Below are 27,095 nucleotides of genomic sequence, written 5' to 3' on the forward strand. Positions count from 1 at the left end.
ACCACCCAAACTTGACTTTTTTTTGCCCTTGTCTACTGCTGAAAAAAGATTCCTGTTTTGCTGCCTACATAGTTATTCTTAAACTCCTATCTAATAATTAACTCAAGACCAGCAGCTGTGAATACACCTTGCAGGTCTGACTGCAAAGACATAGGAGTTTTTCACATCCTATTTCTGGTGACAATGCAAAGACTCTATAAAAAGAGCAGAGGAACTCATGGTCACTCTTCTGGTATGTCCCAGACCAGAATTCTGCATTCACCATTGCTCAACAGATCCAAAGCAGAAAAGCTGAGAAAAGCCATCCTGTGACAGGGATGTGAAACCCAACTGGTTGTGTTCCCACAGCCTGTGGGGACAAATTCATTAAAAACTTTTATAGGTAAGAAAAATTTAAACCCACCCAGCACGTTTTCCTTGACAGCTCTGTTCCATTACAAAATTTTCTAACGCAGTTTGTAAAATTTTGAAGTAATAGCAAAAATTTTTGCTTGCTGGAGCACTTAGGATCATTTCCTTGTTTTTGCTTTCTGCCTCCTGAGTAGGTCCATGCTATGTAATAAACTGAGCATGACATAAAGGTGTCATTTACAACCCAAATGCAGCTGCACAACCATTTTCCTTTGCAAACAGCAGAGCAGCAATCACCTGAGATACTCCACTGCTGCCATGAAGTCACCTGTGAGCAACTCAGCTTTAGTAACACTGCAGTGTGTAATTACTGCCTGTGTGTCATCCCACTTTAGCAGCTCTGAAGTCAGGAGTTGTTGCCTGGCCAGTTTCTCCCTGCTCCCTAATTTCAGATGGAGCAAACTCGGCGCGGCCGCGGCTCCTCGGCGCTGCCCCAGCTCTGCTCCCCAGCTGAGCACACCAGATGCCTGGAGCAGGGTGCTCTTGTGTTTTTGGGGTAGTCTGGAGCCTGAGTGTGGTTTTGCTCCTTTGGCAGATGAGTTTTGGATGTTGTCAGTGGGGCCTTGCCTTGGTTTTCGCCGCCTGGATCCGTCCACGCCGACATGGAGGTGCTGTGAGCAGGGTGAGTGCTCCGGGGCTCTTTGGGGGTGAAATCTTCCAGAAACAGGTGGAACCCATCCTTCACACCGAGAGTATGTTCCTGTTGTGCTTCTTTCTGTTCTTCTAGTCTGTAAATGGCTCTTCTGAGCTGGGCTATTTCCGTGGGCATTCAGGAGTGAAGAAGGACAGGCCTGATTTAATTTGTGTTTGTCAGTGTTGCACTTCCTAAGTCCTGTGCCAAGGGGATCCAGAATATAATATCAGAACTTTAATACATTCATCATCTTCTAGCAAAACTTTCAGCTACTGAAGTGACCACTGAAAGGCAAATATAAGGTATAGAATAAGTTATTTCAACTAAGAACCCCCCCCCCTTTTTTTTTTTTAATTCAGAAATAGGCAGGTAAATAATCTCAAATCACTTTCCCTCAGGGAAAAATGTTGCTTTTCAGAGTTGTTTAAAAATTTCTGTTAGGAAAAACCTTCATAGGAAAGTGAAAATTTCTCACCAAGAAGAGCTTTCTTAGTATCACCTGAAGTCTATGAATGCCCCTCAAAAGTTTAAAAACCTTACAGGAAGATGAAGCTCTTCCTACAAAGTGTAACTTTCTGCTGATTTGACTCATAAATAATGCAGAAAAGTCAGAATGAAGTTTTATCAGCTTTTCCCTCGGGGAGGGGATTTATTTTTTATGGGCCAGTAAGAATTAGTTTGTAGGTGCTGGGAAGTGCCCTGGTCTGCTCCGAGCAGCCTGTGAATGAAACAGCTTTTGGAAGCCACTTCCCCTCCTCTGCCCCCAGGGAAGGGGAGACCTTTGTGCCACAACATCACAGCTGAGTGTTTCTTCTGATTTGTAGGATTCTCTCTTTAGCCACGTCCTATAAACTGTTACTGAGCTATAAAGATACAGATTTATGTGATTCTTCTTGTTCTCAGATAAGCAGAAGGTGAGTCTGTGATAATGTGTAGCAATGGCAGAATGCCATTCACCATCACAGACGAATTCCCTTTTCTTACCCCCAGCACACTGGAGGTCAGATACCAACCCCTCAGATGCCTTTCAAAGTAATTCTTGATACTATAAATCAATGCAGGGGTTTTGTCTTGCTGGCCACTTCAAATAAGCCACTTCTCTGGTGGCCTGGAAGTGACACTTAGGGAGATAATGGGAGTAGAAAATAGTTACAACCAAAGCCAACCCTCTGTATCAGGTTGCATAAGCTACACTTCTTAGATCTGACACTTCTCAGGCTGCTGCACTATTTTTCTTTTTCTGTCAGAGATTACAGAAAATGATAGTGCACTGGAAGCTGCTGCTGAGAGCCCAGCTTAGCTTTCATTTCAGCACACAATTAATTGTGATTAAAAATGAGGCAGACGCTGCCTCAGCACTGTACAAGGTACTTCTGCTCTTGTGCCTGCAGTTATTTACTTGGGCAGGCTGATTAAAATCTCATTTTAAATAGACTTTTTGGCTGGGATACAGTCACATCTCTGTGCCTTTGAAAGTGTAGTCCCTCTGTACTTAAGGAAATCTGTCCTCTTTTTCCTTCCCAAACTGCTTCCTTACATAACTGGTGCTTCAGCAGTCCTTCATCATCCAACACAACTCCAGGGCTATGTTTGGTTATTTCCCACCTCTCCTCAGAGGTGCAGCCTGTTCTCGAGTCACTGCTGAAAACTGACTGCAAATGGGGCTTGGAGCTGCTGCCCTTGCAGGGAGGTGTTGCCATCTCTGAGCAGCTCCAGCATCACTCACGAACAAGAGGAATTTAGGAATTGAACTTGATCTTGATTCCTCCAGCTCTTCATTCTACTCTCTCACCCCTCTGACTTCACACCCCATCCAGCTGAGCCCTTCTCAACTTGGCAACTCCTTTTGTTGGCTTTTGGACTTTTAAAATCTGTTCCCAACTATTCTCCTCCTCAAAGTCGCTTCTTTTATAAGGCTATTTATGGTCCATCCCCACCATGGTCCCCTTTATTTGATTAGTTATGTTGATTTATGCCTCTTCCTTGGGATGGGAGATGTCTTTGCCCACACTCTGCTGTGTATTCTGTAAGTACTTGGTGAGAAGTAAATAGAAGAATTATTTATGAACTAAGCAGGACAACAGTCATTTGTTTTAGCTGTGTTTAGACTAAATGTTTATCAGTGTGTTCAGTGACACAGCATGTCCTGGGGACTACGTGAGTGGCATTTCCAGTGGCACAGACAAACCCCCTCTTCCCATCTCCCCTCTGTCATCTCCAAATTCAGATCTTCTCTGCATTTGCTAGAAGCTGTGGTGTACTTTGTATGCAAGTAAAAATATTTTTCCCTTTATAAATTATTTCTATGAAAGCTGTGACATGAATTCTTAGGGAATTCATCCAAGCTAGGAATGTTTCCTAGTGTGTACACACCTGCCAATGGTAGAGAACACAATAAAAATTTATTTTCATGCCTGTTTCTTCAGCCAGCCTTCAGAAGGTAAGGAGTCCTTTCCAATATTTCAAGTTCCTATTGCACAGAGTGCCAAGAGATTACAGCTGCACTTGGGAGTGTTTGGACCCTGCAAATTCTCAGCTCTCTGTACTTGGGATTGAAAATTGCCATAATTAAACATTTGTTGTTTATGCATTAATAGACTTTCACTCCAATAGCAGTGTATTTGATATTCTTGGCTCCTCTCTCACACCAGGTGTCATGTCTTTTCAAACACTCTGAACAATCTGCTTTCTGTATCTTGATACTCCCAGAATGAAGGGATCCTGGTGCTAAGGCACACTGACAGCACTGTGGCAGGAGCAGAAAATTTGTGTGTGTACATTTGTCACATCAAGGAAAGTGGAGTAGGAGGGGGAAAAATGTGTGGTTGATTTTGTTCAAACTTTGCAGGCAAATTATTTTTACCATTTGTCCTTGGGTATGGAGGCCACTCCCCTGATTTTCCTTGGGAATGGATCCCTGACCTCATAAATCTTCCTGGGTGTACCTTCAGTGAATTTTAATGTATCCTGAATTCACCTTCTTGCTTTCAAGTTATCCTGGGCCATTCAAAATTATGCCCTTGAGTACTAGATTGAGAAACAGGGAGATAGTTATTCATTATTCCTCACAGAATTCATGCTGTGGGTGTTCCTAGGCAGGTAACTGCATCAAGATCCTTTTGTGTCATGTTCTGGTGGTCATTCCCTCCCCCAGAGTCATGGGTTTTTTTCTTTTTCCTGAGGAAATGTTGGGAAATCACCAGGACACAAATCCTGAATGTTATCCATGTGATAATTTAGCTGAGCTCACCTTGGGCATCATTTTCAGTCTGCTGCTTCTGCTGTTCCAATGCAGTGAAAACTTGCAGGGATTTTTCTTTGTTCTTTTTACATCTGGAACCTTCCTTTATCTGTTTTCTGTTGCACAGATTTTCCTGGGATTTACCACTTTTCTGAAATTATCTTGGTCAAGAGCAGACTGCTCAGATAACTGAAAAGATGCCCAATTTTAAGGCTACTTATAAAAGTCATCTCTCTTTTTCTGTAAATAACACACACTGTCACTGGGACTGACAGGCTCCCTTCAGTTTAATTTAGGCACAGGCTTGAATTTATGGTTCTCCTGGTACCACTTTTAATGGCACTTGTCATAGACTGAAATTTAATGAGTCATGTGTGGAACCCTCCAGATTTGACACATGAAATGGTGGAGGTGTGTCCTTAACGGCTGAAAAATGAGAAACTTGGGGGGAAAAAGAATCAATATTTGTGTGTTTACACGTGAAGAAACTGTAAACAGGTAATCTGGTCACCACACTTCCTTCAAAGGAACAGGAGTCAAGTAACTGATGTTTCTCTACTGCAGAAACATGATTAAAGATAACAACGAAATTGTTCCACTAATGGGCAAGAAAACAAACCCACCTGGAAATCCCCCTGCAAACCAGCAAGAGAAAAAGGTGACTGAAGGCACTCCCACCAAGAAAAGGTAGGACTCAGCTCAGCCCACACCACTAAAACTCCCTACATTATCTCCTTTGGGGGATTTTTGCACTGAAACACCACCAACACCTTTGTTCTGTGTAACCTAACAAGAATCTGATCTAATAATGGTTAATGTTTGGTATAAAGTAATCTTTTTAAGAGATGGCACAGAAGAACACACCAGGTTTTATGTAAGAGATGCTGGCCTGAAAAAAAGGGAGCATTTCAAACTCAATCTGTCACATTTCCATGTGAGGCTATGGAGAGGCAGAGGGCAGGGAGAGCAGGAGGTTTGAAAAATTCTATCACAAATAGAAACCTAAATTCACTCTCTTTTTCATTAGTCTGGCTAATGAGACTTTTTGCTGTTTTATAAAATATTCACTTTCATTCATAATTGATATTAGAGAATTAATAAAGGGATTGAGGGTTTGTATTTAATATGAATGGGGAAATATGAGCTGTAATTCCTGCCTGATACTATGGAGTCAACTAAGTTACTGTAGAGTGAGGATGAATTTTCATTCATAAACTTTTCATTCTGAATAATTACTGGTTATTATGGCAATTTCTGAAACTCTGAAGGCCTGGCCAATTGTGGCTGTTCTGACATTTATAATTCCCAATAATCAGAGGAATCACTTTTCACAGGAATAGTGTCATTAGTTATTTGAGATCCACTGCCTGGGTGGTCCAATTTCTCTTTTTGTCATTAAATTCAAGAAGAGAAGCTCTTTGGTGGCATATGGGGGGAGACAAAGTGTCTCAACAGCTCGTGATCCACCCAGCACTTCAAAAAGGGGCAATTCCCTGGCAGATTGTGGAGTGACAGGAACGTTGCCAAAGCCAAGCCCTCAGTTACTGAGCCCCAATCTCACTCCTTATGGCCTCAGGAACAGGAACCCTGGGGTTTTTCCCACCTCTCAAGCCAGAGATCAGGGTGTGGCTGACAGCATTCCTGCAACACACAGCACCCACATCACGTGGATTTTAATGAGGACTTTAACATATTCTATTAATTATATGTTCCAACGCTGCTTCATGCTGTTCCTTCAAAACTCTCCCTCCCCTGCCCCAGCAGAGCTGCTGCACTGCCAGGGTGGCATTTCTCACTCTCAATATTCACTTTCTGACAGACAGTGGCCTTCCCTGCTGGAAGCCCCTGGAATTGGGGTGCTCTGGGGCTGGAATTAAGCACAGGAAATGCGAGGGGAGGGTGGGGAGGAGGCTGCCAGAGCTGCTGATGGCTGTGGGCAGAGCAGCCAGCCACGTCAGCACCCGGCTATTCGATGGCACCCTGCTTTGCACGGTGGCTTTGGGGTGTCATTTCCCTCCCATGACATGCCCAGGGAACCCCCAAGCCAGGAGAGGTGAGATCTGTCAGCCCCAAGAGCAGGGTTCCCTCCCCAGCTGCTGCACAGCTGTTGGATGCCAGAATTAACATCTGGATCATTGAGCCATTGCAAAAAGAGGTGAACTAGGTACTGCTGGTTTCAGCAAATATCAGCAGGTTATTCACTGCTGTCCTAATAATACCATTTTAAATAAGATTTTTAAATTTTTTTGGCATTTTATCATCAATGCAACTATTTCATCTCCCCAAAAAAATCTTGTTGGAAGTGCAGTTAGATAAGAAATGCCCTATGGACAAACCCATAAATACTAGGTGAATTGGAAAGGTTTTCCAGGTGACTACTGCAACATTTTAGAGATGTAAGGCAGTTTCTGAACAACAGCCCCTGTGGGAGTTGCTGCATCCAGCCCTGAAACTCCTCAGTCTGTGGCAGCTGTAGCAATGTTTTACTGAGAGCCAGTAAAACCAAGCCATTGATTTTTGCCTCTCAACTCTGCAGGCTTTTAAAAGGTGAAATCTTTCTTTTCATATCACTTTGTCTGTGTTGTTCCAAATTTTATTTCTTTTCACTATAAATATTTATATAAGTCTTTACAGGGAAAACAATTAAATGTCCTGCAGGCAAGGGGACACATTCAGCCCTGACTGGTGGAAATGCCTGATGTCACTCAATGTGTGACCTTTCAAACTTTCTGATTTAATCACTATCACTGTTTGAAGTGATCCATCATGATAGCTCCTGGCTGGAAGAGCAGGGACTGGGACTAAAAAAAATAATTTTTGTGTGGCTGGCAGTGTTAGGAACTGGGTGCAAGGCTGGTGTAGAGATTGCTGCTCACACATGTCAGGATCTGATGCCATGTGTTCCAAAAATACCTTGGGAATTCTGCCCATCTGCCAGCCTGGAAGAGCTGGGCACAGGCTGGGATCCCTCAGGGAAAGCAGATAAGCCTCAGCTCCAGCTCAGCTTTAATGCCAGGAGAGATAAATTATCAAGCTTGCCCTTGGTAGTTCTTTTCTTGGTTTATGGTTGGGCTTGCCTTTCATCACTGATATTTCTTTAAATGCACTGTCTTCAACAGTTCCCACTTTTTCCTGGAGATTGATGGTTTTGAAAGCAATGCCAGTCCCAATAACACCTCTCCCCCTGTGTTTTCCAAGCCCATGGATTCCAATATTCGCCCCTGGTAAGTTCCAGATGCAATGGTCCTGCTGCAAATATATCTATTTTCTTCCAGCACCTTCCCCTCAATTCTCCTTGAGCCTCACTGCCAGGATTTCACATGACTTTTTACAGCTTTTGGTCACTTCAAAGACAGAACTTCACTGGAGATTTATCTTTGGTTTTATCTATTGCTGTCGTTTCTATGGAATAAATCAGGCTTCAGATCTAAATAAATTTAAAATCAGGATTTTTTTTTTGTAATCTTAGCCTCTTATTAGAACAAACTCCATGCTCTCATTGGGTGTTTTCTGCTGTGTGAAGACCACAGCCTAATTTAGCTGTTCCCAGCTGGCTGCTGACGTCTTCCCTCTATTGCTCATTAACAATCAAACGTGGAAATGCTGAATCTGAAATATTTAAAGCAGCCATTTATGCTGAATGAATAGAGAAAAATTATGACTGGAAAGAATACATTTAATTAAAAAAATGTGTGGGGTGCTAACAACCAATAATTATGAATAAGGGAAATATGTCACAAATCAGGCACAGGCCCAGAATGGCCAAAGGTTTTTGTGGCTGAGGATGCCTGGTCAGCTTTTAGGAATTGGCTGACAGGCTGATTTTGGTTTCAGAGGAGAGGTGTCCAAATTTCCCCCTGTCATTCAGGAAGTGACCTGCACGTGTGCTTTGTCACCACATTACTCAGCTTTCTGCAGAGGAGACAGATGGAATGAGAATGGACTCAGAGCTCCCAGATTTATTTCAAAGACAAGGGAATACCTGCAGAGCAATGCTGTCCATGCATCTGTTTTGCCAATAATTAATAGCTCAGATTCCCTAAATTATTAACCTGAGCTAGTTCATCCAATCTGAACCTTAGAGAAAACAAAAATACAAGTAAGAAACTCATTTATCTTCATTTTTCTCAGTCAGATCTGCTTTTAGGACTGTGTGGAAGTTATGTACAGCAATTACAAAATATCAATGCCATTGAAAATCTTTTAAATATATCACCTACACATCTATTTAGGGCCCAGTCCTCAATTTCTTTCATTCAAATCAGCCACAAAACACTCCTGAATTGCCTCCAGTGTTCTGTGTAGTAAATCTTTAGGTAAATCTTTCATTGTGGGCTTGCAACCCCCTCACTGCTACTGATTTAGCACTTGTTTTGTGCCAGATGACAAATTAAGCATGTGAAAAGGGAGAATGCAAGCTTCAAGCATTCAGGGTGATGCATAAAAAGCAGTGATCATTAAAAAGGAAAAAAGGAAAAAAAGAAAAAAGTTCCCACGGTTTCAGGATCTGTAGTGAAATAATAAAACACAAAGCAGATTGCTTTCCTAATGTGGTCTTTTTTAAAATATAATAAAATCCTGTGAGTCTCTTCATTTTTATCACTCACTTTAAAATCCATGTGGGAGATAAAATGATAGAAATAAAAGGCCAATGTCAAATTGGACTAATTTAAGCTCTAGTGCAGATACTCTAACCTACCATTGACTGGTTTTTTGTGCAATTTGCCAAAATACCTGCTAATACCTTGGCACATTTGCTTTTCTCTCTCTGCAGTGCATCTGCAAATGGAGAAGACATGGATTCCCCCCAGTCTCTTCAGGATGATGCCACTGAATACAGCCCTAACGTGGACAGCTGTGGGTGAGTGGGGACACAAATAGTTCTCAGCACATTTTCAATTTATTCAATCTGTGGTAGGGTAGATATTACCTGTTTTTCCTGCCATGTTTTAGAAAAAAAGGTCATGTGTGTGCATGCCTTTCTGATCCTTCAATAATTAAATGTCAAAATAAACAACTCTAATCTCTCAATTTGCATATTTAATGTGAGGATTCTTTATATAAAATGGGTTTTTTAGATGGCAACACAGGACCCACACACCACAACCAGGCATGGAGTGTTTCTTCTTGGGGCAAATATGAAATCATTCTTTTTCCAGAATAAAGGATGATCAGAAAGTGGTGTAAGATGTGAGGTTAAGATCTCTCCTGCTATGAGAGCAGCACCAGGTAACCTCAGTACTGTGGCAGAGCAAAGAAGTGATCCTTAGCCTTTATTTTAGAAGAATGGATAAACTGAATAAAACACAAAACACTTGAAAAATGTGCTGTTTATAATAAAGAAGCCTCTCAACAGCCCACTTAGTGAAAATGAGCAAAGTGAGAAATGTTCTGAGCTATCCATGGCAGTGGGGCAAGTTCATCCAGTCTGGGGCCAACAACTCTATTTGGTTTTACTCTTCTTAAAAATAAAATAAACCAGCATAAAGTGCAGCAGCTGTTTCATGAATAGAGAATGATCAGAAAGTGGTGTAAGATGTGAGGTTAAGATCCCTCTTCTGCTGTGAGAGCAGGAGAGATCTTAACCTCACATGGCAGTGGGGCGAGTTTGTCCAGTCTGAGGCCAACAGTTGTATTTGGTTTTACTCTTCTTAAAAAAATAAAATAAACCAGCATAAATCACACCAGCAATTTCATGATGATTTCTTACAATTCAGTGCTACCACATGCCAAGGGCCTGAGCTGAGGAGTGCCAGGAAGAAGCTGAAGAGGAACCTGTTCCGGGCAGTGTCCGAGGGGAACGTGGAGGAGCTGCAGCGGCTGCTGGCCGAGCTCAGGGAGCGCTCGGGTGCCTGCACCTCCCTGCCCGTGCCAGGTGAGCCCTGCAGGCACCCAGGCTGATGCCTCACCTGGGAGATTTTGTATTTTTTAGATTCTCTACTGCTTTAGTGTGTAGTTCTGAGCGTTGTATTAGGGGATGGTGAGCTCTTTTCACAGAGCAGAGAGACAAAACAATTCCCTCTCTAGCTGGGGACCAAGGACAAATGATCCAAATCTCAGGCCCAGGAGCACAAACAACGTGGGCTGAAGAGAGGAATACAAGAAGGATGAGAGTTCATAACCTAAAGCTGTAATTGGACAATGAATTCCAATATGCAAATGGAGCAGAACTTATAAAAGTGAGAGACCCCTGACCGGTCCTGCGTTTTGGGCCCATTTTGGTTCATCTTGGGTTCATTTTGTGACTATTTTGGTTCATCTTGGGTCCAGCCCTGGCTGGGCTTTTGTGCTGCCCAAGGTGGATCCATTGAGGAGATCCTTTTAATAAATCCCTGCTTTATTCTTGAATTCCATCTAGCCTCTGTTCTAGGTCAGCCTTCACAAGGCATCAGGGGAGAGCTGCCAGCTCTTCTGGCAGCTCGGGGGCAGCCTAAACCTGGGAATGGTCCTTATTTCCCTGGGAATGGTCCTTATTTCCCTGGGAATGATCCTTATTTCCCTGGGAATTTGGAAGTTATGGCACCAGGATGTCCAACAGGAAAACCAAGGTTGCCTTGGTGCTCAAGAACAAAGTGAACAGGATGAAGTAATGGTTTGGCAAATAGTTTGTGTTCATCTATATCCCTCAGGTTTCACCCCTAATGAGCAGAAGTTTAATATCTAACAATGATCTAATCTCAAAATTCACTCTTGTAGATTACCTGATGAAGAAGTTCACAGCTTCAGACACTGGCAAAACTTGTCTGATGAAAGCTCTGCTGAACATCAACCAGAACACAAATGAGATAGTGAACATGCTCCTGTCCTTTGCAGAGGAAAATGACATTTTGGAGAGATTTATCAATGCAGCATACACAGAAGAGGCATATAAAGGTATTGCCATCTAATAGCAGTTTCAGGTATATGGTTAAACATAACCTCTATAAAATAATAATGGTTTAAATCCCTTGAACCAACTTTTATTCATTATCACTGGTGCCATTTTTTGTGAAACATCATTAATGTTTCAGAGTGTTCTTGAGAGACTCAGCCCTAAATTCTTGTGTCTGCTTTTTCAGGCCAGACAGCTCTAAACATTGCCATTGAGAGGAGACAGTATGAAATCACCCAGAGCCTCATAGAGAAAGGAGCTGATGTCAATGCTCATGCCCAGGGTATTTTCTTTAATCCCAAACACAAGCATGAAGGCTTTTATTTTGGTAAGTGGAATTTGAGATATTTCTGGAAAAGTTAACAAGGAATACCCAAAACTTCCATAAAACAAAAGCTTAATCCAGTACAATCAATATATAAATGTGCTTTCATATATTAAGATGGTTAACACAATATTTTCCATTCTGATGAAATAAACCATGACCACTTGTTGCATTTTGTGATTCTGTAGGTGAGACTGCACTGGCTTTGGCAGCATGTACCAACCAGCCAGACATAATTGAGCTGTTAATGGACAATGCCAGGACCAATATTTCCTCTCAGGATTCCAGAGGAAACAACATCCTGCATGCATTAGTGACTGTGGCAGAGGACTCCAAAACACAGAATGACTTTGTGATCAGAATGTATGACATGATCCTGCTGAAAAGTAAAGACAGAAATCTGGAAACAACCAAGAATAAGGAGGGTTTGACACCGCTGCAATTAGCTGCAAAAACTGGGAAATTAGAGGTGGGTGTGATTTCAGCAGCATCTAAGGGAAACTTGTGCTCTGACACATCTCTTTCCAGGCTGGTTATGCTTCTTTGTATCAGTATTAGTGAGCTAATTTTGTTCAAAACACAAATATTTCCATTGCATTGTTGTTTTAATGCTTCAAGGTTTCTCTGTAACTCCCTCCCTCTGTACAAACAACACAAGCTGTTTAGAACCAGCCTTCTGTTGTACTGAAATTCTGCATTTACCACCAAACAATTTCAGAAATCTCACTAGAACTGCTCTGTTGTACTGCTGTAGAGTTTGGTTTGCATAAATCAACTGCAGTGTAAAGAATTGGCACTGGGATGGTTTAGAAAGGAATTAAGTTCAAGGAAAGCATAAATGAACACATGGAAAATTGTGCTTTCATCCTTTAGAAAAAAATCTCTGACAGAAAATCTGAAGGCATTAAAAACACTGAACTTATTTCTTAGAGATTTTTCACCTCCAGCACCCCTCACTGAATAACAAAATTACAAATACATTAAATTGAACAACTGTGCAAAATGTTGCAGCTAAAAGGTGGGAGTTTGGGCAAGTGTATTCATGTGTTTCTCCTTTCCCTGAACAACACAGCTGCTGACAAATGATCTGTTCATGTTTTAGATTCTGAAGTACATCCTGAGCAGAGAGATCAGAGACAAGCCAAACAGGAGCCTGTCAAGAAAATTCACAGACTGGGCTTATGGTCCTGTTCAGTCTTCTCTGTATGACCTGACAGAGCTGGACACCACTGCTGACAACTCAGTGCTGGAAATCATTGTCTACAATACAAATATTGGGGTAAGCTGCATATGTTTATATAAATTTTAAATTTAGATTATTAAAATATAATGAATATTATTTTTACAAAATATAAAATTTTCGAATATACAGTAGTACTTATAATAATTAATATAATAAGGAACTATTATAATATATATTAAAATATAAATTTTTTCTAGCAGTATTCCCATATTAGAACTGTCAGCCTTGCAAACAACTGAATTACTTGTGAACAGTAATTTTTGGTTCTCAGTTTTTGTATCATGAGCAAGATAAATTTTATGCTGCTGCATAATGTCAGCTGTAAGCAAATCTGCATTCAGCTCCTGCCACACAGGATAGTTATTTTGGGAGTGTCTTTTCCATCCCAGGGAGGTCTGGCACATCTCTGAGCACAGAGGTGTTTCTAGAGCAGCAAGGATAGCATGGAATGAAATCCACAAAATTCACACCTAAAATTCAGTTTTCTTATAGGCAGTGAGTTGAAATATTTTATCTATTTATTGATTTATTTTTCCTCCTCAGAATCGCCATGAAATGCTGACTTTGGAGCCTCTGAACTCACTGCTGAGGATGAAATGGAAGAAGTTTGCAAGGCACATGTTCTTCATATCCTGCTGCTTTTATTTCCTGTACAATGTAACATTGACATTGGTCTCCTACCACAGGCCTAATGAAAATGAAGTGAGTACAGCAGCTGAACCTCACTGAATTTTACTGACTTAAAAGGCAATAGCATTTCCTGAAGTGTGTTTAAAATGCTAAAACAAGACCAGATATTGGAATATCTGGGTATGGAGACACCACATCCCCACATCAGTGTGGGAGCACCAGATTTGCATTTTGTGAAAGTGACCTAAAATACAAATAAATGACACAAAGACTGTGAAATTTCTGAAGGGAAGAGGGTATTTTGGTTTTCCTTAAAGAAAGAAACTTCTGATATTTCAAACATCACTCTTAGGAGGTTGATTGTGTAAATACATCAAGACAATTCTCCCTGGAAGGGGAGAAATGGTGAACCCAGAGAGTTACAGGTGGGAGGGTTTCTCTTGCTTTGCCTTTCACCCTTCAGGGATGGAACTGAGATTTTCCTTCTGCATTTGTTCTGCAGGCTCCTCCTTATCCACTGGCTCTGACCCGAGGAGTGGGGTGGCTGCAGTTGTCAGGACAGGTGATGGTTATGTTAGGAGCAATATTTTTAGCCATAAAAGAGGTAAGATTTTATTTTTTTTAGTAACAAATATACAGCTAATTTGTAAAGAAATTCCCTAAATTTATAAATATGTTGCTGATATTGGCAATTCACATGGAGTGCCTTTGAGGTGTGTAATTTTCAAATCATTGACACATTCAGAATGACCCTGGGTATATATTTGATTATAACTGTGAAACAAATATAAGGATGTTTGCTTTTCAAATTGTCAATGCAGAGATCTGATATTTGTATTATATCAGTATTGTCAAGTTAGTGGCTTTAAGGAAAAAAGAATTGCAAGCTGTAATAAAAAAAATAAATCCTATGGTATAACTTTGCCATGTAAGTAGTTAAAAACAGTAACTTCAATTGTGCCAGAGATGACAGAATTTTAACCTTTGAATTTACAGCCTATGAAAAATTAATTCTAGAAGTTACTATGTCTTATCAGTAGATGGATTAGGTTGGAACACCAGTTAAATTATTTTGAAAAACAGAAGTTGAGGTCTCTTTTCTCTTCACCATGCCTGCATTTTCTGTTTCTGCCTGCACAGAGTGTGGCCATCTTCCTGCTCAGGCCCTCAGACCTGCAGTCCATTCTCTCTGATGCCTGGTTCCACTTTGCATTGTAAGTCTGATGTGTATATATTTATTTTTTTCCTACTATATATAAAATTCTCTATCTCATGGTCACAGAGAATGTGCTTCTGTAGCAGATATTCACTTTTCCTCCTCAAAATTACCAGTTTTAGAGGGATGGGTGCAAGTTTGCCTGCAGCTGCTCTGTAACACAAACTCTTGGCTGCACTGTCAGTGACAATACCAGGGCTGATGTGCATGGAGTAGATTTTTCCCACCTGCCAGTGGAAAATCTGTAATGATTCTATCAATTCATTAAGCTAAAGCTGCAATTAAATGGCTTCTGAGATACTGTAAGGATTCTAACAATTCTGTCAGCAATATCTGCATTGAGCAGCTGTTTTGGGGAGAATAGTTTACCTAAATTAAGTTTAATAAATATAATCCTTATATGTTAATATACTTATGCTGCTTGCACTGACCTATTTTATCATTAAACTATAATACCAATTTCATGGGGAGAATAAAAAAGCAGCATGAAACTACAAATTAAGCCTAAAGAGCAAAGAAATCTTGTTTTCATATTTTGCCATTCTGTTGTTGGTTTTGTGCTAGTAATTTCTCTTTTACATATATGTTTGTTTTTTAACAGTTTTATACAAGCTTTGCTTGTGATCTTCTCTGTCTTTTTGTACTTGTTTTCCTACAAAGAACACCTGGTGTGTCTTGTTTTGGCAATGGCCCTTGGCTGGGCCAATATGCTCTATTTCACCAGAGGTTTCCAGTCCATGGGCATTTACAGTGTGATGATTCAAAAGGCAAGTTTTTCTTTTCTTTTCCCTGCCTGATGATACTCTATTGTTCTACAATCCAAATCAAGTATATTTAGCAATTATATGTACTTTACAGTTCATTTTGAAATGCCTTATTTCCAGTCTTTATGCATTATTTCTGCAGTACACAGTATTTGTTCTTCTTAAACAGCAGGAACTAGTTTGTACCTTAATATTGACATTTTTATTACATTAAATATATGAGTAGCTTGTGTTTTTTCCAGATAATGTAGTTCTGCAATTTAATAGCATCATAATCTGCAATATCTGTATTGTGCAGAATTAGTCACTCTCAGAGAGCACAGCAGGCTTGAGATAAAAAATCAGACCTTTGGGTTTGTTTGCTCAAGGAGAGCAGTCTGATGCTTCAGTGTGTGCCTCACCTGTATCCCTGCAGAATTCAAAAGCACAAAGCTAGTTCTGAATTTTAATTTCTGTCAACTGTTTCATTCCATTTTCAGGTCATCCTGCAAGATGTGATCAAGTTTTTAGTTGTGTACATCGTGTTTCTGCTGGGATTTGGTGTAGGTAAATATTACTGGAGAAAAGCACTGATGCTCTGTGTGGGTACAAATTTTAGCATTATTATGAATAAGAATCCTGTTTGCATGAGAGCTCATGTTGGGGTTTCTTCTGGATGTTAAGTTTAGGTGTGAATAGATTTGCCTTGGTCTCAAATCCCTGGAATCTCATTTGGATGTGGGCTCCTTCTGCCTCCTGGAGCTGTCACCTGGCTGCTCTGTGTGGCTGGGCAGCTCTGGCTCTCTTCAGCAGTTTGAATTCTTTGAGATAAAAGACCTTGTATTCCTAAATAATGATTGGGACTGAAACTTCCTTGTGCTTTCTTCTCAGCTCTGGCTGCCCTGATTGAGACATGCCAGGAGGGTGGGGAATGCCACTCCAACAGCAGCCTGGGGCCTGTGCTGATGGATCTGTTCAAGCTCACCCTGGGGCTGGGTGACCTGGAGATCCAGCAGAACTCCAAGTACCCTGTCCTGTTCCTCCTGCTCCTCATTACTTTCGTTGTGCTGACTTTTGTTCTTCTCTTGAACATGCTGATTGCATTAATGGGAGAAACTGTGGAGGATATTTCTAAGGAGAGTGAGCACATCTGGAAACTCCAGGTTTGTTTGGGAATTTGGGAGGTGCCTGGGCTAAAACCCTCATGCTGACACAGCAGGTGAAGTGTTAAAGATAATCCTCATTTGGTTTTGCATGAATAATAGACATAAATAAGTCCAGTATTAGAGAATTGTAGGAACTTTGGAATTAACAATCCTAAAGGTGATATCATGGCTTGGATTTCCAACCCATGCACTCATGACTTTCATTCCCCTGGACATGTCACAGGATGATGTGTTTCACTGTTTTTCCAGGAATCTGAATCCCTATTTGCACAAATTATCAGTGATTTTGGTGTTGGCTGTGGGTGGAGGCTTGACCTGTTACAAACTGCAAACTGCATGCTGTGAAATCAGACCATGGCTAACCATTCTCATTTTACTATTTACTGCCAATAGAGAGCCAGGACTATTTTGGAATTTGAAAAATTCTTACCAAAATGCCTGAGGAAAAAATTCCAGCTGGGAGAACGGTGTAAAGTGGCTGAAAATGACACCAGGGTGTGTTTAAGGTAAAGCAAAGCTGGAATCATGTGCTATCAATTTTACTTTCTTTATGCTGCTTCAAGGTTATTTCTTCTCAAAACCCTCTTTAAAATATTTCTATTATCTCTACAAATTATGCTATGTATACAAAAATATAATTTGGGTGTTTTTTTCAGTTGTAACCAGTTGTTTAAGTAGGAAAAATGTATAAATTTTTATGTAGGCAATCTTTTGGTAAGAAAAAAGATTTTCATCTTCATATGTTTTGACTGTAGAAGCATCAAATCTGTTTGCAGTAAATGTCACTTTATCATAATCTCCTTTGAATGTCAGCTTAAAAGCAATCACAGTTAAGTTGATTGGTAATTGATGATTACCATATTAAAGAACTGTGCTGTTTAATGAAAAATACTTAAATATTTCAAGGCTGTACTAACAATGTGTGAAATGATGAAGTAGTCTTGGTATTATTCTCACCTTCATATAGTGCAAAAGACATTCAGGCTTTAGTGCCAGCAAAGCAGGGGCTCAAGTGTGACAATCCCAGGAAGGAATGAAGGGGGAAGGTCAGGGATGTAGCTGGGGGATAATTCATGGTGATAACATAATTTATGTGCAATGTAAACAGGATTAATGAAGTGAAATGGACCGAGTGGAAAACCCATGTTTCATTTATTAATGAAGATCCAGGGCCAACAGGTACTGTGGAATTTGATGACACCCTATTTGCAGAATCTTTTCTTCTCAGAAATGCTTTTTGATACAGTTTTATACCTTTAAAATATAAACTCCTATATTAAACCACACATTATTGCTAGAGAAACTAATGGTTAATATGGCAGTGGTGTTAAATTACTTTTAAAGGCTTGGAGAGAGGGTTGGTGACAAACAAGTTTTGTAACATATATATTGGATGACATAAATATTGGCCAGGAAATCCAAGGCATCCATCTTCTGCCAGGGCAATAATGTCCTGGAGAAATGGAGAAATTTTTCTCCTTCTGGGGTGAAAAATTTCTGTAGGAGATATGGTAGCAAACTGAGAGCTTGCTGTTTAAATAAATACATGTTTTTAACAAAAAAAAAAAAAAAAGTGCAAAACTCTGATCTTGCCTATACAGTTTCTACCATATCCTATTTTGTTTACAATGCATTTTTTTGCAGATCCAAGCAAAATTCAAGATAATTCAAGAACTAATAGCAAAAACACCCTGAATACATTTGAAGAAATGGATGATTTGCCTGAAACCTCTGTTTAGTTGTGCTGGGCTTGACGTGTGGCTCTTCTGAAGGTTAAAAGCATCAGCAGTGGATGCTGAAAGCTTTGTGGCTGTTTTGGACAGCTGTAGCCAGCTGGAACACAAACTTTCAGTGACACGGTCTGATGGCTCGCACCCATTTATTCAGAGCAGCTGAGCTGAAATAAATGGGATTATTTCACTGAGTCAGTTCTGAGCCTCTCAAACTGTTGCTGTCCGAGTTTGCCTGATGCTCCTCAAACTTGGCTCGAGATGTTTAACTGGATAAAAAAGGTCAAATGTGAGATATTTCTTCCTTTTGTGGAATATTAAGGTCATCGTGATCCTGATCTGCTGGTGTTTGGAATCCCTAACTCATGAGAAACTTGTTTTGTACACTGAAACAAAAAAGTTCTTGTTGTGGAGCAAAGCAAAGCATTTCAGTTCTGAAGATGACTAAATGAAGTATGTCATTTTGAAGTCACAAGGTTCTGGGTACATTTGCAGCTTTTGCATTGACTATCAGTGTTACTGGGGGCCTGGTCCCATAAGGTGGAAAATCAGATCCCAGTGGCTTTGCCTGATCTGTTTTCCTCTGTGCAGTCCCCAGGGTGTAACTGGAGTTTATTGCTGTTTATTTATTATTGTGTGTCTGTGCCTCCCCATGAAAGAAAAGGGCAGAAATAGAATTCCTGATGGAGGATTTTTGCTCCAGTCACAACATTACTTTTCCTCCTTGGCTTTTCCATGCTGTTGCATCTTCCTCCAGAGTTTCCACACTGGAATTTCTTCTGAATTTTTGCATTTAACCACTTCAGAAAAATCAGAAGTCAATTTCTTCCCCAGGTGAACAAAATTAGTTCAATGCAATGCAATTCCAGACTTTATTTTTTATTCAGAGGACTTTGTAATGCATTTCTGTAGCTCTTAATTAATTACCTGTGATGACCAAGTACTATGAATTATATTTTTAGTTTTCTATTTTATGTGTGTATATATAAGGAGAAACATTTGTTCTGTGTGCTTTTAAATTTCAATTAACATGTATCTCCAGTGTCATGGCTTTTCATCAGAATTATTCATGTGGTGCCTGTTTTAAAGGTGCTATTTTAGGTGAGACTCAGGGGAACTCAGTTCTGTGTTTGAATGATAATAAGAATTGCATTGGATTTTGCAGCTGTGGGCAAAATGATCCAAAAGACTTTCTTAAGACAGAAGAGAGCATGAGGGAAGCCTGCAGTGGGAAGGATAATGCAAAATATTTACAGGGATGGGGAGCGTGGGTCCTGCTGCCCAACCTGCCCCGAGAGACGCCGTGCCCTGAGATTGCAGCCCAGCCTGCAGGGATGGATGGGATCCACAGGAGCCTTGGGCAGTGTTCTGGGCACAGGAATTGGAGGGGAAGGACGTTTGTGTCCCCACAGACCTCATCACACCCCAGCTCTGCTTGGCTTTCTCAGTGGGAGACGGAGGATGAGAAGAGAAGTTCCTGCGGTCTCGGAATCTTTGATTGTTGATTTTGCACCAAGGCTGCCAAGGAAGGACATTGCCTCAGGAATGCTCAGCTCTGCTTGGATCCTTTCTGTGCCAGTTTTTGTACAAAGGGAAAAAAAAATACCTCTTCACACACACTCAGGAACCAGGCTGGGCCGTGAGGCCACTGGAAACACAACCAGGCCTCTGCGCCGTGCTGAGGCTGCTCTGGGCTGTGAAAAAAGCACAAAAATCCCTACAAAAAACCCTACAAGAAACACTTAAAAAATCCCTACAAGAATGTGCTGTGCCCCTGCCCAGGCACAAAACCTGTGGGTGAACTCAGGAACCAGCTGGGGGCTGCTCCTAAGAGCTCTCAGTGAGGAAATCCCTCCTTGTGTGGCCACAGAGCTTGGCCACCTCACACCAACCATGTGCTGTCTCCAGATACTCTGAATAATGACCAGAGCAGGTAATTCTGTGCTTTTTATACCATGTTTATTTAAATTAAGGAAATAAAACTTGTCATTCAATCAACACTCTGTCCTTTGCTTTTTTTATTTTATTGCCATAGGAGTTACACAAAGGCAAGGAACAAATACTTTAAATGTAGTAGTAAATGAGGATGACATCACTTTTCAAAGGCAGAATATAGGAGTTATCTGGATAATTAATCTTTCAGAAAATAATTAATGTGTCCTTATGCAAAATTCTTAATGTTTATTGCCTACTTGTCAAATATGTAAAAAACAACTTTAGAAAATTAATTAAACCCCCATTTTTTTCTCTTTTTAAGATGTTATGACAGGCTTTGTCTCTACAGATACAGAACAAGTCTCCCCATATGGAATTCTTCTTAATTTCCATTCTGGAATACTCAGGTATGGTTTATGCACTGCTCTTCATCAAAAGCAGAATAACTGCCTAGATCTTGCCTTAAATCAGAAGCAGCTTGAATTAACTCTGAAATACACTAAAGTGAAATGTAAAGCTTTTTAGAGTGTATTCCTCTGAAATCCTGGTTTTAGCTTATTTTTATGTTTGTAAGTATAAAAACAAAATAAACCCCAAGGCTTCCACTTCAGCACAGTGGGGGTCAGTCACATATGCAGATAATATCATTTATTATACACACCCTCCCCCTGTTTCTCTCTGCCCAGCTTCTCCTTTGTCTCACATTTAGTGTGTTTACCTGAGGAATTAATTTAAAGAATTAACCCATTGTAAAAAGTGTTGGTTATTGAGCTTTGGGGTTATGAAGTAAAAAGCTGTAAATGTTGTATATAATGTAGTACTGTGGATGAGCTTCTTCATAAAAACTTCACAAAAATATTTATAAATTCTTTGCATCTATAGGAGTCTATTAGAACAATAAACAGAGTCATAATCAGCATTATGACAATAGATCTCAAAGTGCTCAGCAAGTTAATTAAATTACAAATTAAAATTAGATTCTGCATTTATTTATCCCACAAGTTACTACTGAATGACCCTGGACTTCACAAGGAAACCCACTTTTTATATGGAAAAAGCTCTTAAGAAGTGCTCTGCTCTGAGACTGACAACCTGAGGTGTTTTGCAGAGAGTTTGATTTTCTCTGTTTTTACAAAAGCTTGTTTCTTTTCATAATATGCAGCTTCATTAATAAATGTTGGATAGACTGTACAGTCCCCCTGATATGGAATTACTTCTCCATCAAGAGTCAAAAATTGAGGATCACCATTCTTCAGTGGCTGCCAGTCTTGATCCTTAGGGAAAGAAAATAAATAGAAGATATTTACTTTCAGGTATATTTTATGTGATTCTTGAGTTAATGTTAATTATGCAAATTTCTGCAGTTTATGGCAAAAGCTTTTAAACTAATTGTTTAATCTTAATACCTCATTTTGTGTGTCTGGCCCTCATTTTCAGAATTCACTGGTAAAGTGAACTAGAAGGAAACTGCAGATGCTCACAATTGATTGAAAATTGAAAACAGACACTCATTTTAGAATTAAAAATTAGGTTTATATGTTAAAATATCCTATCCTATTGGCTTTTTCTTTGTAGTGATTTTAGATTCAGTGATTCCCCAGACAGTTCCTGAAATAATGAATGTATGACCTTAGTGAGAGAACTTAACCCTAGGGGAAGTCTAAAATAGTCAATAAAATCTTTTGCCAATATTAGCATTTTAAATATTTATTACTAAAATATACAACAATGTAGCAGAAGCAACACAGGAATAAGTAGAAAATATCACAAAAGGAAACTATTCTAGAATTTACCTGTAGTTTAGGATGAATTATTGCAATAATTTCCCCATTCTTATTCCTAGGATAATCTACTTTCTCCATTATTTTAAAAACCTCAATTGTGCATGGTGGAAATTCCTTGCCTAGAAAGAAGAAATGTAATTTAATGTCAAGATGAAAAACTGCCTGTTAAAAAGAACATTGCATTATTTATTCTCTGCAGAATGGCTCAAATCATCAGGTTGTCCCTTCAAAGCCAAGTTGTAGAAAGATGGTCCAGTCATGTATTGGGGCATATGAAGTTCAAGTCTAAATTTGCTACTGAAATGTTACTTTTCACATAAAAAGACCTATTTTGTAGATGGGCAAATCAATGAAAGATCTGTTTGCTAGTGTTGCACAGCACAGAGTGATATCAGTGGTATTTAATCTTTACTATTCCAGCACAATAATGGAAATTCTGACATGCATAACTGTATTATTTTCTTTCTATTTCAAAACAATCCCAACCTGCTGACAAAATATACTCTGAAATAATTAAAAACATTTCTTTTCAGAGTGTATTTTAGGTAGTGCACAGGTCTGACTTCAATTCTTTAATTCTCCCCCCTATTCTAACCTTTTATCTGTTTAACTGTAAAGTGTCATTTTTAAAATATTCTCCTAAAATAGTCCACTGACATGACACAGGATGCTGTAACCTCTCATTACCTTCATTAAAAAGTTGCACAAAATCAAGGCCATGTTTGACAATCTTCCTCATTTTGTCCAAAACATCAGCTCTAGCAACACCCTGTGGCTGGGGCCCCACCTCGACACCTGTTTGGAGATGAGGCAGATCATTAATGTCACTTCATGTCACCATCACACATCACATGCAGAGCAAAAATAAATGTCTGCTGGGTCAGTATTTAACGCTTAAGAGGGATTGTAAGGCACAGAATTAAGTGGGGTTTTAAGGCAAGCAAGTCCTTGTCATATATTATAAATATTTTCTGCAAAAGTGGGTTAATTCAGTTTAAGGATGTCTGTGTTATGCAATGGTTGTGTAAATCAGAGCTCTTCAGAAGAATGGGTGATCACATCCATTCATTTTGGTAAATATTGCCAAACAAGCAGCTCCTGGTGCTCAGAGCACTCTGCACCAGGCACTGAACACACCTGAGAACAGCCCTATTTCCAAATCATTGCTGCTGGGTAAAAGAGCCTTTAGGTTCGATATTTACCAACGGGATGTTTTGCCACAGACCGGGTTGTTGCATATTTCAGGCTGGGGTGTTCAATCAGCAGAGCAGGACAAGGTTCTGGAGCCAAAGCGTTCTGTGGAGGTGGTTTAAAAACACCTTTGTCATGCAAAATGGTTTCAAATGTTGTGCCACAAAAGGTTACTGATGCAGAAGTGATTTACACAATGTCTTCAATATGTTGCCTTTATTTCAGGGCCCTCGAGGAAGTAGGACATCTTTAGAAAATGCACAAAGCTGTGTTTGTTGGTGTCTGTCCCATTAAGTGATGCCAGGCAGCTCTGCTGAACCAGAACTGAGCACAGTTCTAGCAGAGAAAAAAAATCTCCTCAGCATGGTTCCAAAAGGGAGAACTGAAATACCATAAAGCAGATTTCAACTATTTAATTTGGGGTTAGACTCCAGTTCTCTTATGTGAATTAAGCCTCATTTTAATCTTCTTAATTGGCATTTTTGCTACTTGAGGCTTCTTCCTTGATGCCTGCCCACCATTACTCTTCATATATTTTTTGTCAAAAGCTTTTTAGATCTTTGTGTATTTTTATAAGCATTTAAAAAGAATACATGTGATAAGAAAAACAAAGTTGGAAAAGACCTTATTTCTAAGGGAAAAAACAAAATTAAAATCCCACACCACTGGCTCAGCCTGGATTCCATCAGTCACTGTCCAGGCCACCAGAATTCAAGTAAATTATGCTTAAAGCATCACTTCTGCAAACCTCACTCTACCAAAACTTATCAGCTTCAGGAACAGCAGAACCAAACAGCTTCTAAAGACACATCACTGATAAGGGAACATTGTCATCACTTATTTCCATTATTTGTTACATCTCTTTATTTAATGAAATTAATGTTTAACTATTTAGCATGTATAACCCAAATTTATCCAAGTTCTTGACAGATCAAAGCAGATTAAACTGCATTAATTTTCATAGATGTTATTCTAAGTATTCCTCTTTGCCCATTAGTCTTAATAATGCTCATTTTAATACATGAAGATATGATGAGTTTAAATCTGAATTACCTGATATTATAATCAAATTAATAGTTGCCTCTGATTAAAAAAATTCATCCTATGAGTAATTAAATATTTTAAACAGTTTTGCAGACGAAAAAATAGTATATTTAAAGAAACTACAAACTAATAGATAGTAATACAACATTACAACTAATAAGGTATTTTAATAGTTCATTTAAATTAGTTTTACCTTGATATAATGAACCATTTGAATTGTAAAGTCATCCCTGGAGTTTTCAAGAATAATGGTACCACCCATGTTAGAAGTGGTGTTGTGAAGGTCAAAAATAAGGTCATAGGCATCATCACTACCTTTGGGACCAAATATATGATTGATTTCCTGAGCCCTCCTCACTTCATATGGAATATCTTCCACCACTGGCCTGCTGTTAATATCAGCACAAAGAAATTAGTGAGCTCATTCCATGGCTTTACAGTCAACAAAATATGTATTAGCCTTTTCTTTTCACTTTAAATCCAAAATTGACTGGAGTTGAAATCACCTGTTTAATTACCAAACTTAAAACTGGCTGAATTTGTTGAAGAAGTCAAGTAGGATTGTCTAGTAATTGTTTTATTATTCTGTGTCTTGTGCAGAAGGGTATTAGAATTATTTAATCAAATTTTGGCTGGAAACTATTTCTTACATCCCAAAATTTCCCCCTATGCATAATTAACTAAAAATTCAGCAACAACATAGAGCACTTCCAAGACTGGATCCCCCTCCTGCTGGAGACCACATTCAGACATCAGTCCATGAAGTTCTGCCTGGGACATCACCCTCAAGGCTTTTTCTAACCTGTTTTTTTCTAATCTGTTCTATTTCTTGTCTTCTCATGATCTGACCAGTCTTTTACAATCTATTCCTTTAGGATCTTTAAAGCTCAGTGAAGACTTTGCTACTTCAAATCTGTTCCTCCAAAGTTTTAATCCTTATAATTTCAGGAGACTCTGTGTATCATATAATCCTCCTTTCTATTCTTTAGCTCTGCCTTTGAAATTCAATATTTCTTCACATAAAACAGTTAATTAAAACTTTTTATTGAAGCCAATGAGATTTACACAATTGATTTCAGTAGCATCAAGATTTCACTCTCCTTTTTCTTATTTTGTTGAAATAATTTATGATTTTGAAAGTTCCACACTTAAGGGACCGGGGTCAGGTACTTCAAACACTCAGTAGAGCTGAAATAGAACCAGGCAAATTCATAGTATTTACTAAGAAACAGTGGCTAAATATGAAGGAAACCTGCAGGTGTCTTAATCTGGTGTTTTTCCAAGTGTTCTGTGTTCAAAGCAGCTGAAACCAAACAAAGCTACCTTTTTTTTTTAGTATGTTTTTCCAAAATAAACAATTATAAGAATGGCCTCAATGCTTATGTGCTAACATCTGCTTATCTTAGATGTAATAATCAACAACAAAATTCTAAGATGAAAAGCCAGATGGAAAGAAGTGTAGGGTAATAATAACTGCCTGCAAAATATATACAGTAAGTATTCCTTTCTGTGATATTCACCTTTGCCATTAAAACTTTTCTGAAACACAATTACCTGGTGAGCAACTATACTAAGAATATTTATATAGCAAAGTACACCTCTGGAATAGATGACTCAAAAGTACAGAAACATCAAATCCTATTAAAAATGTAAAATCAGTTCCTGTTTTACAGTAATTATAGACAGTATTTCTTTTAAAATAAGGAGTCAGTTAAATTATTCAGGTTTCTGGCTATGCTTTTGCCTTAAAATAGATTATTTCTAGCTTCAAGTTTTTCTAATTTCAAGTTTTCACCTTTTGCTGTACATAACTGGAATTAAACACACTTCTCTGATTTCTGTGCCTATCTTTCAGATACTCAGATGTCCATGTTTAATTGCTTTTATCTGCTATCTCTTGGAAGTCTAATTGTATTCAGAAGAGCCCCCAAACTGGATTGCACAAGACATGAGAAATGATGACTGACTCAGAACAGTGGTACTCCAATTCACACACATGCAGCTCATCTAATGCTAATTTAAAATTATGTTTAAGATAATGGGTTGGTTTGAGACTGATTCTACCAGCAATAGAAGTGAGTCTGTAAACACATGCAATTTGTTCTTTTTTTGGGTTAAAGGTCAGTAATTTCAGTTATGTGACTCCACTGTTAAAGCAGTAGGGGAACTTGTGTTCAACATTTTAATCAGGAAAGAATTTTAAAACCCAGAAAAAGAGAACAACAGAAAGCACAACTGCTCTTACCCAAGGCTCTCGGGGTCAAAAACCCGGTTGAGATCACAGTCAATGTACCTGGTGCACCTCTCCACAGCCCTGGGGTTGGTGAGGAATGGTTTCACCTGCACTCCTGCTCTCTGGATCTCAGCTCCATCCTGCTGCCAGTGCCTGACCAGCAGCACCCCCGATAATTCATTGCCGTGAGTGCCCCCGAAGAGCCCCACCCGTCTCACCCGGGCACACGGGGAGCTCATGCTCCAGGAAAACTTTTCTCTCTGAGGAGGGAAAAAAAATAAAACAAATTCTTTCCAGTAGGAGAGTCTTTCTTCTGGTTTGGTCAGACGCAAAAGAAAGTGAGTGGATTTCTCCCAACAGTTCTCAACTCAATTTTGAGGCGGGATTTTCCAACCTCCCTCCCCAAGGAGCCTCCCCTTCAGTTTCTGTATTTAGTAACATCTCCGAGGCTGTTAATGGCACTGTTCCACAGTCCAAAAGTTAACTCTGGGCAGTCTTTATAATGTATGATCTATAGGGAAATCCTGTGCTAATGATCAGTGGAAAACACTGTTTTTACACTTAAACATCAGGTATTTTTGCACTTCAAAAAGGTGTAACAGGTATTCTCATGTATGTTTGAAGTTACATAAGTATTATATTATATAAGGGCAGAATGATTTAGAGAGCAAGATCAGCAAAATAAGAATAATATCTTG

At 39.4% G+C, this 27,095-nt stretch overlaps 2 protein-coding genes across 3 annotated transcripts; one reads left to right on the forward strand and one right to left on the reverse strand.

Moving 5' to 3' along the window:
* The first annotated feature begins 783 nt into the window (after window positions 1-783).
* Window positions 784-20,208, forward strand: TRPV3 (transient receptor potential cation channel subfamily V member 3). 2 transcript variants are annotated; one of them, XM_059866009.1, is made up of 18 exons: window positions 784-1,033; window positions 4,851-4,973; window positions 7,406-7,510; window positions 9,061-9,147; window positions 10,004-10,161; window positions 10,983-11,159; window positions 11,345-11,485; window positions 11,671-11,951; window positions 12,585-12,761; window positions 13,269-13,427; window positions 13,858-13,959; window positions 14,496-14,569; window positions 15,173-15,338; window positions 15,815-15,881; window positions 16,206-16,477; window positions 16,874-16,986; window positions 17,589-17,659; window positions 18,125-20,208. In XM_059866009.1, the coding sequence occupies exons 2-18, from the start codon at window positions 4,855-4,857 to the stop codon at window positions 18,217-18,219; spliced, it is 2,364 nt and encodes a 787-aa protein (XP_059721992.1). In that variant the 5' UTR covers window positions 784-1,033; window positions 4,851-4,854; the 3' UTR covers window positions 18,220-20,208. The 2 variants fall into 2 exon arrangements, with proteins under 2 accessions (XP_059721992.1, XP_059721993.1); XM_059866010.1 differs by having other exon boundaries at window positions 19,376-20,208.
* ASPA (aspartoacylase) lies at window positions 20,148-26,767 on the reverse strand. Its single transcript, XM_059866011.1, has 6 exons — window positions 26,410-26,767; window positions 24,358-24,553; window positions 23,132-23,225; window positions 22,617-22,724; window positions 21,939-22,048; window positions 20,148-21,419 (listed from the first exon to the last, which is right to left on the reverse strand). The coding sequence occupies exons 1-6, from the start codon at window positions 26,634-26,636 to the stop codon at window positions 21,207-21,209; spliced, it is 948 nt and encodes a 315-aa protein (XP_059721994.1). The 5' UTR covers window positions 26,637-26,767; the 3' UTR covers window positions 20,148-21,206.
* Between the last annotated feature and the right edge of the window lie 328 nt (window positions 26,768-27,095).

This window comes from Haemorhous mexicanus, chromosome 22 (genome assembly GCF_027477595.1).
Source record: "Haemorhous mexicanus isolate bHaeMex1 chromosome 22, bHaeMex1.pri, whole genome shotgun sequence".
Lineage (NCBI taxonomy): Eukaryota > Metazoa > Chordata > Aves > Passeriformes > Fringillidae > Haemorhous > Haemorhous mexicanus.

Excerpts from the sequence above, each read along its gene's own strand:
- TRPV3 (XM_059866009.1), top strand. The coding sequence starts at position 4,855 with ATGATTAAAGATAACAACGAAATTGTTCCACTAATGGGCAAGAAAACA. Across the intron at positions 11,160-11,344 it reads CACAGAAGAGGCATATAAAG|GCCAGACAGCTCTAAACATT; the intron begins GTATTGCCATCT and ends CTGCTTTTTCAG. Across the intron at positions 16,478-16,873 it reads AGCACATCTGGAAACTCCAG|AGAGCCAGGACTATTTTGGA; the intron begins GTTTGTTTGGGA and ends TACTGCCAATAG.
- ASPA (XM_059866011.1), bottom strand. The coding sequence starts at position 26,636 with ATGAGCTCCCCGTGTGCCCGGGTGAGACGGGTGGGGCTCTTCGGGGGC. Across the intron at positions 22,049-22,616 it reads TGTGCAACTTTTTAATGAAG|GCAAGGAATTTCCACCATGC; the intron begins GTAATGAGAGGT and ends TCTTCTTTCTAG. Across the intron at positions 21,420-21,938 it reads TAATTCATCCTAAACTACAG|GATCAAGACTGGCAGCCACT; the intron begins GTAAATTCTAGA and ends TCTTTCCCTAAG.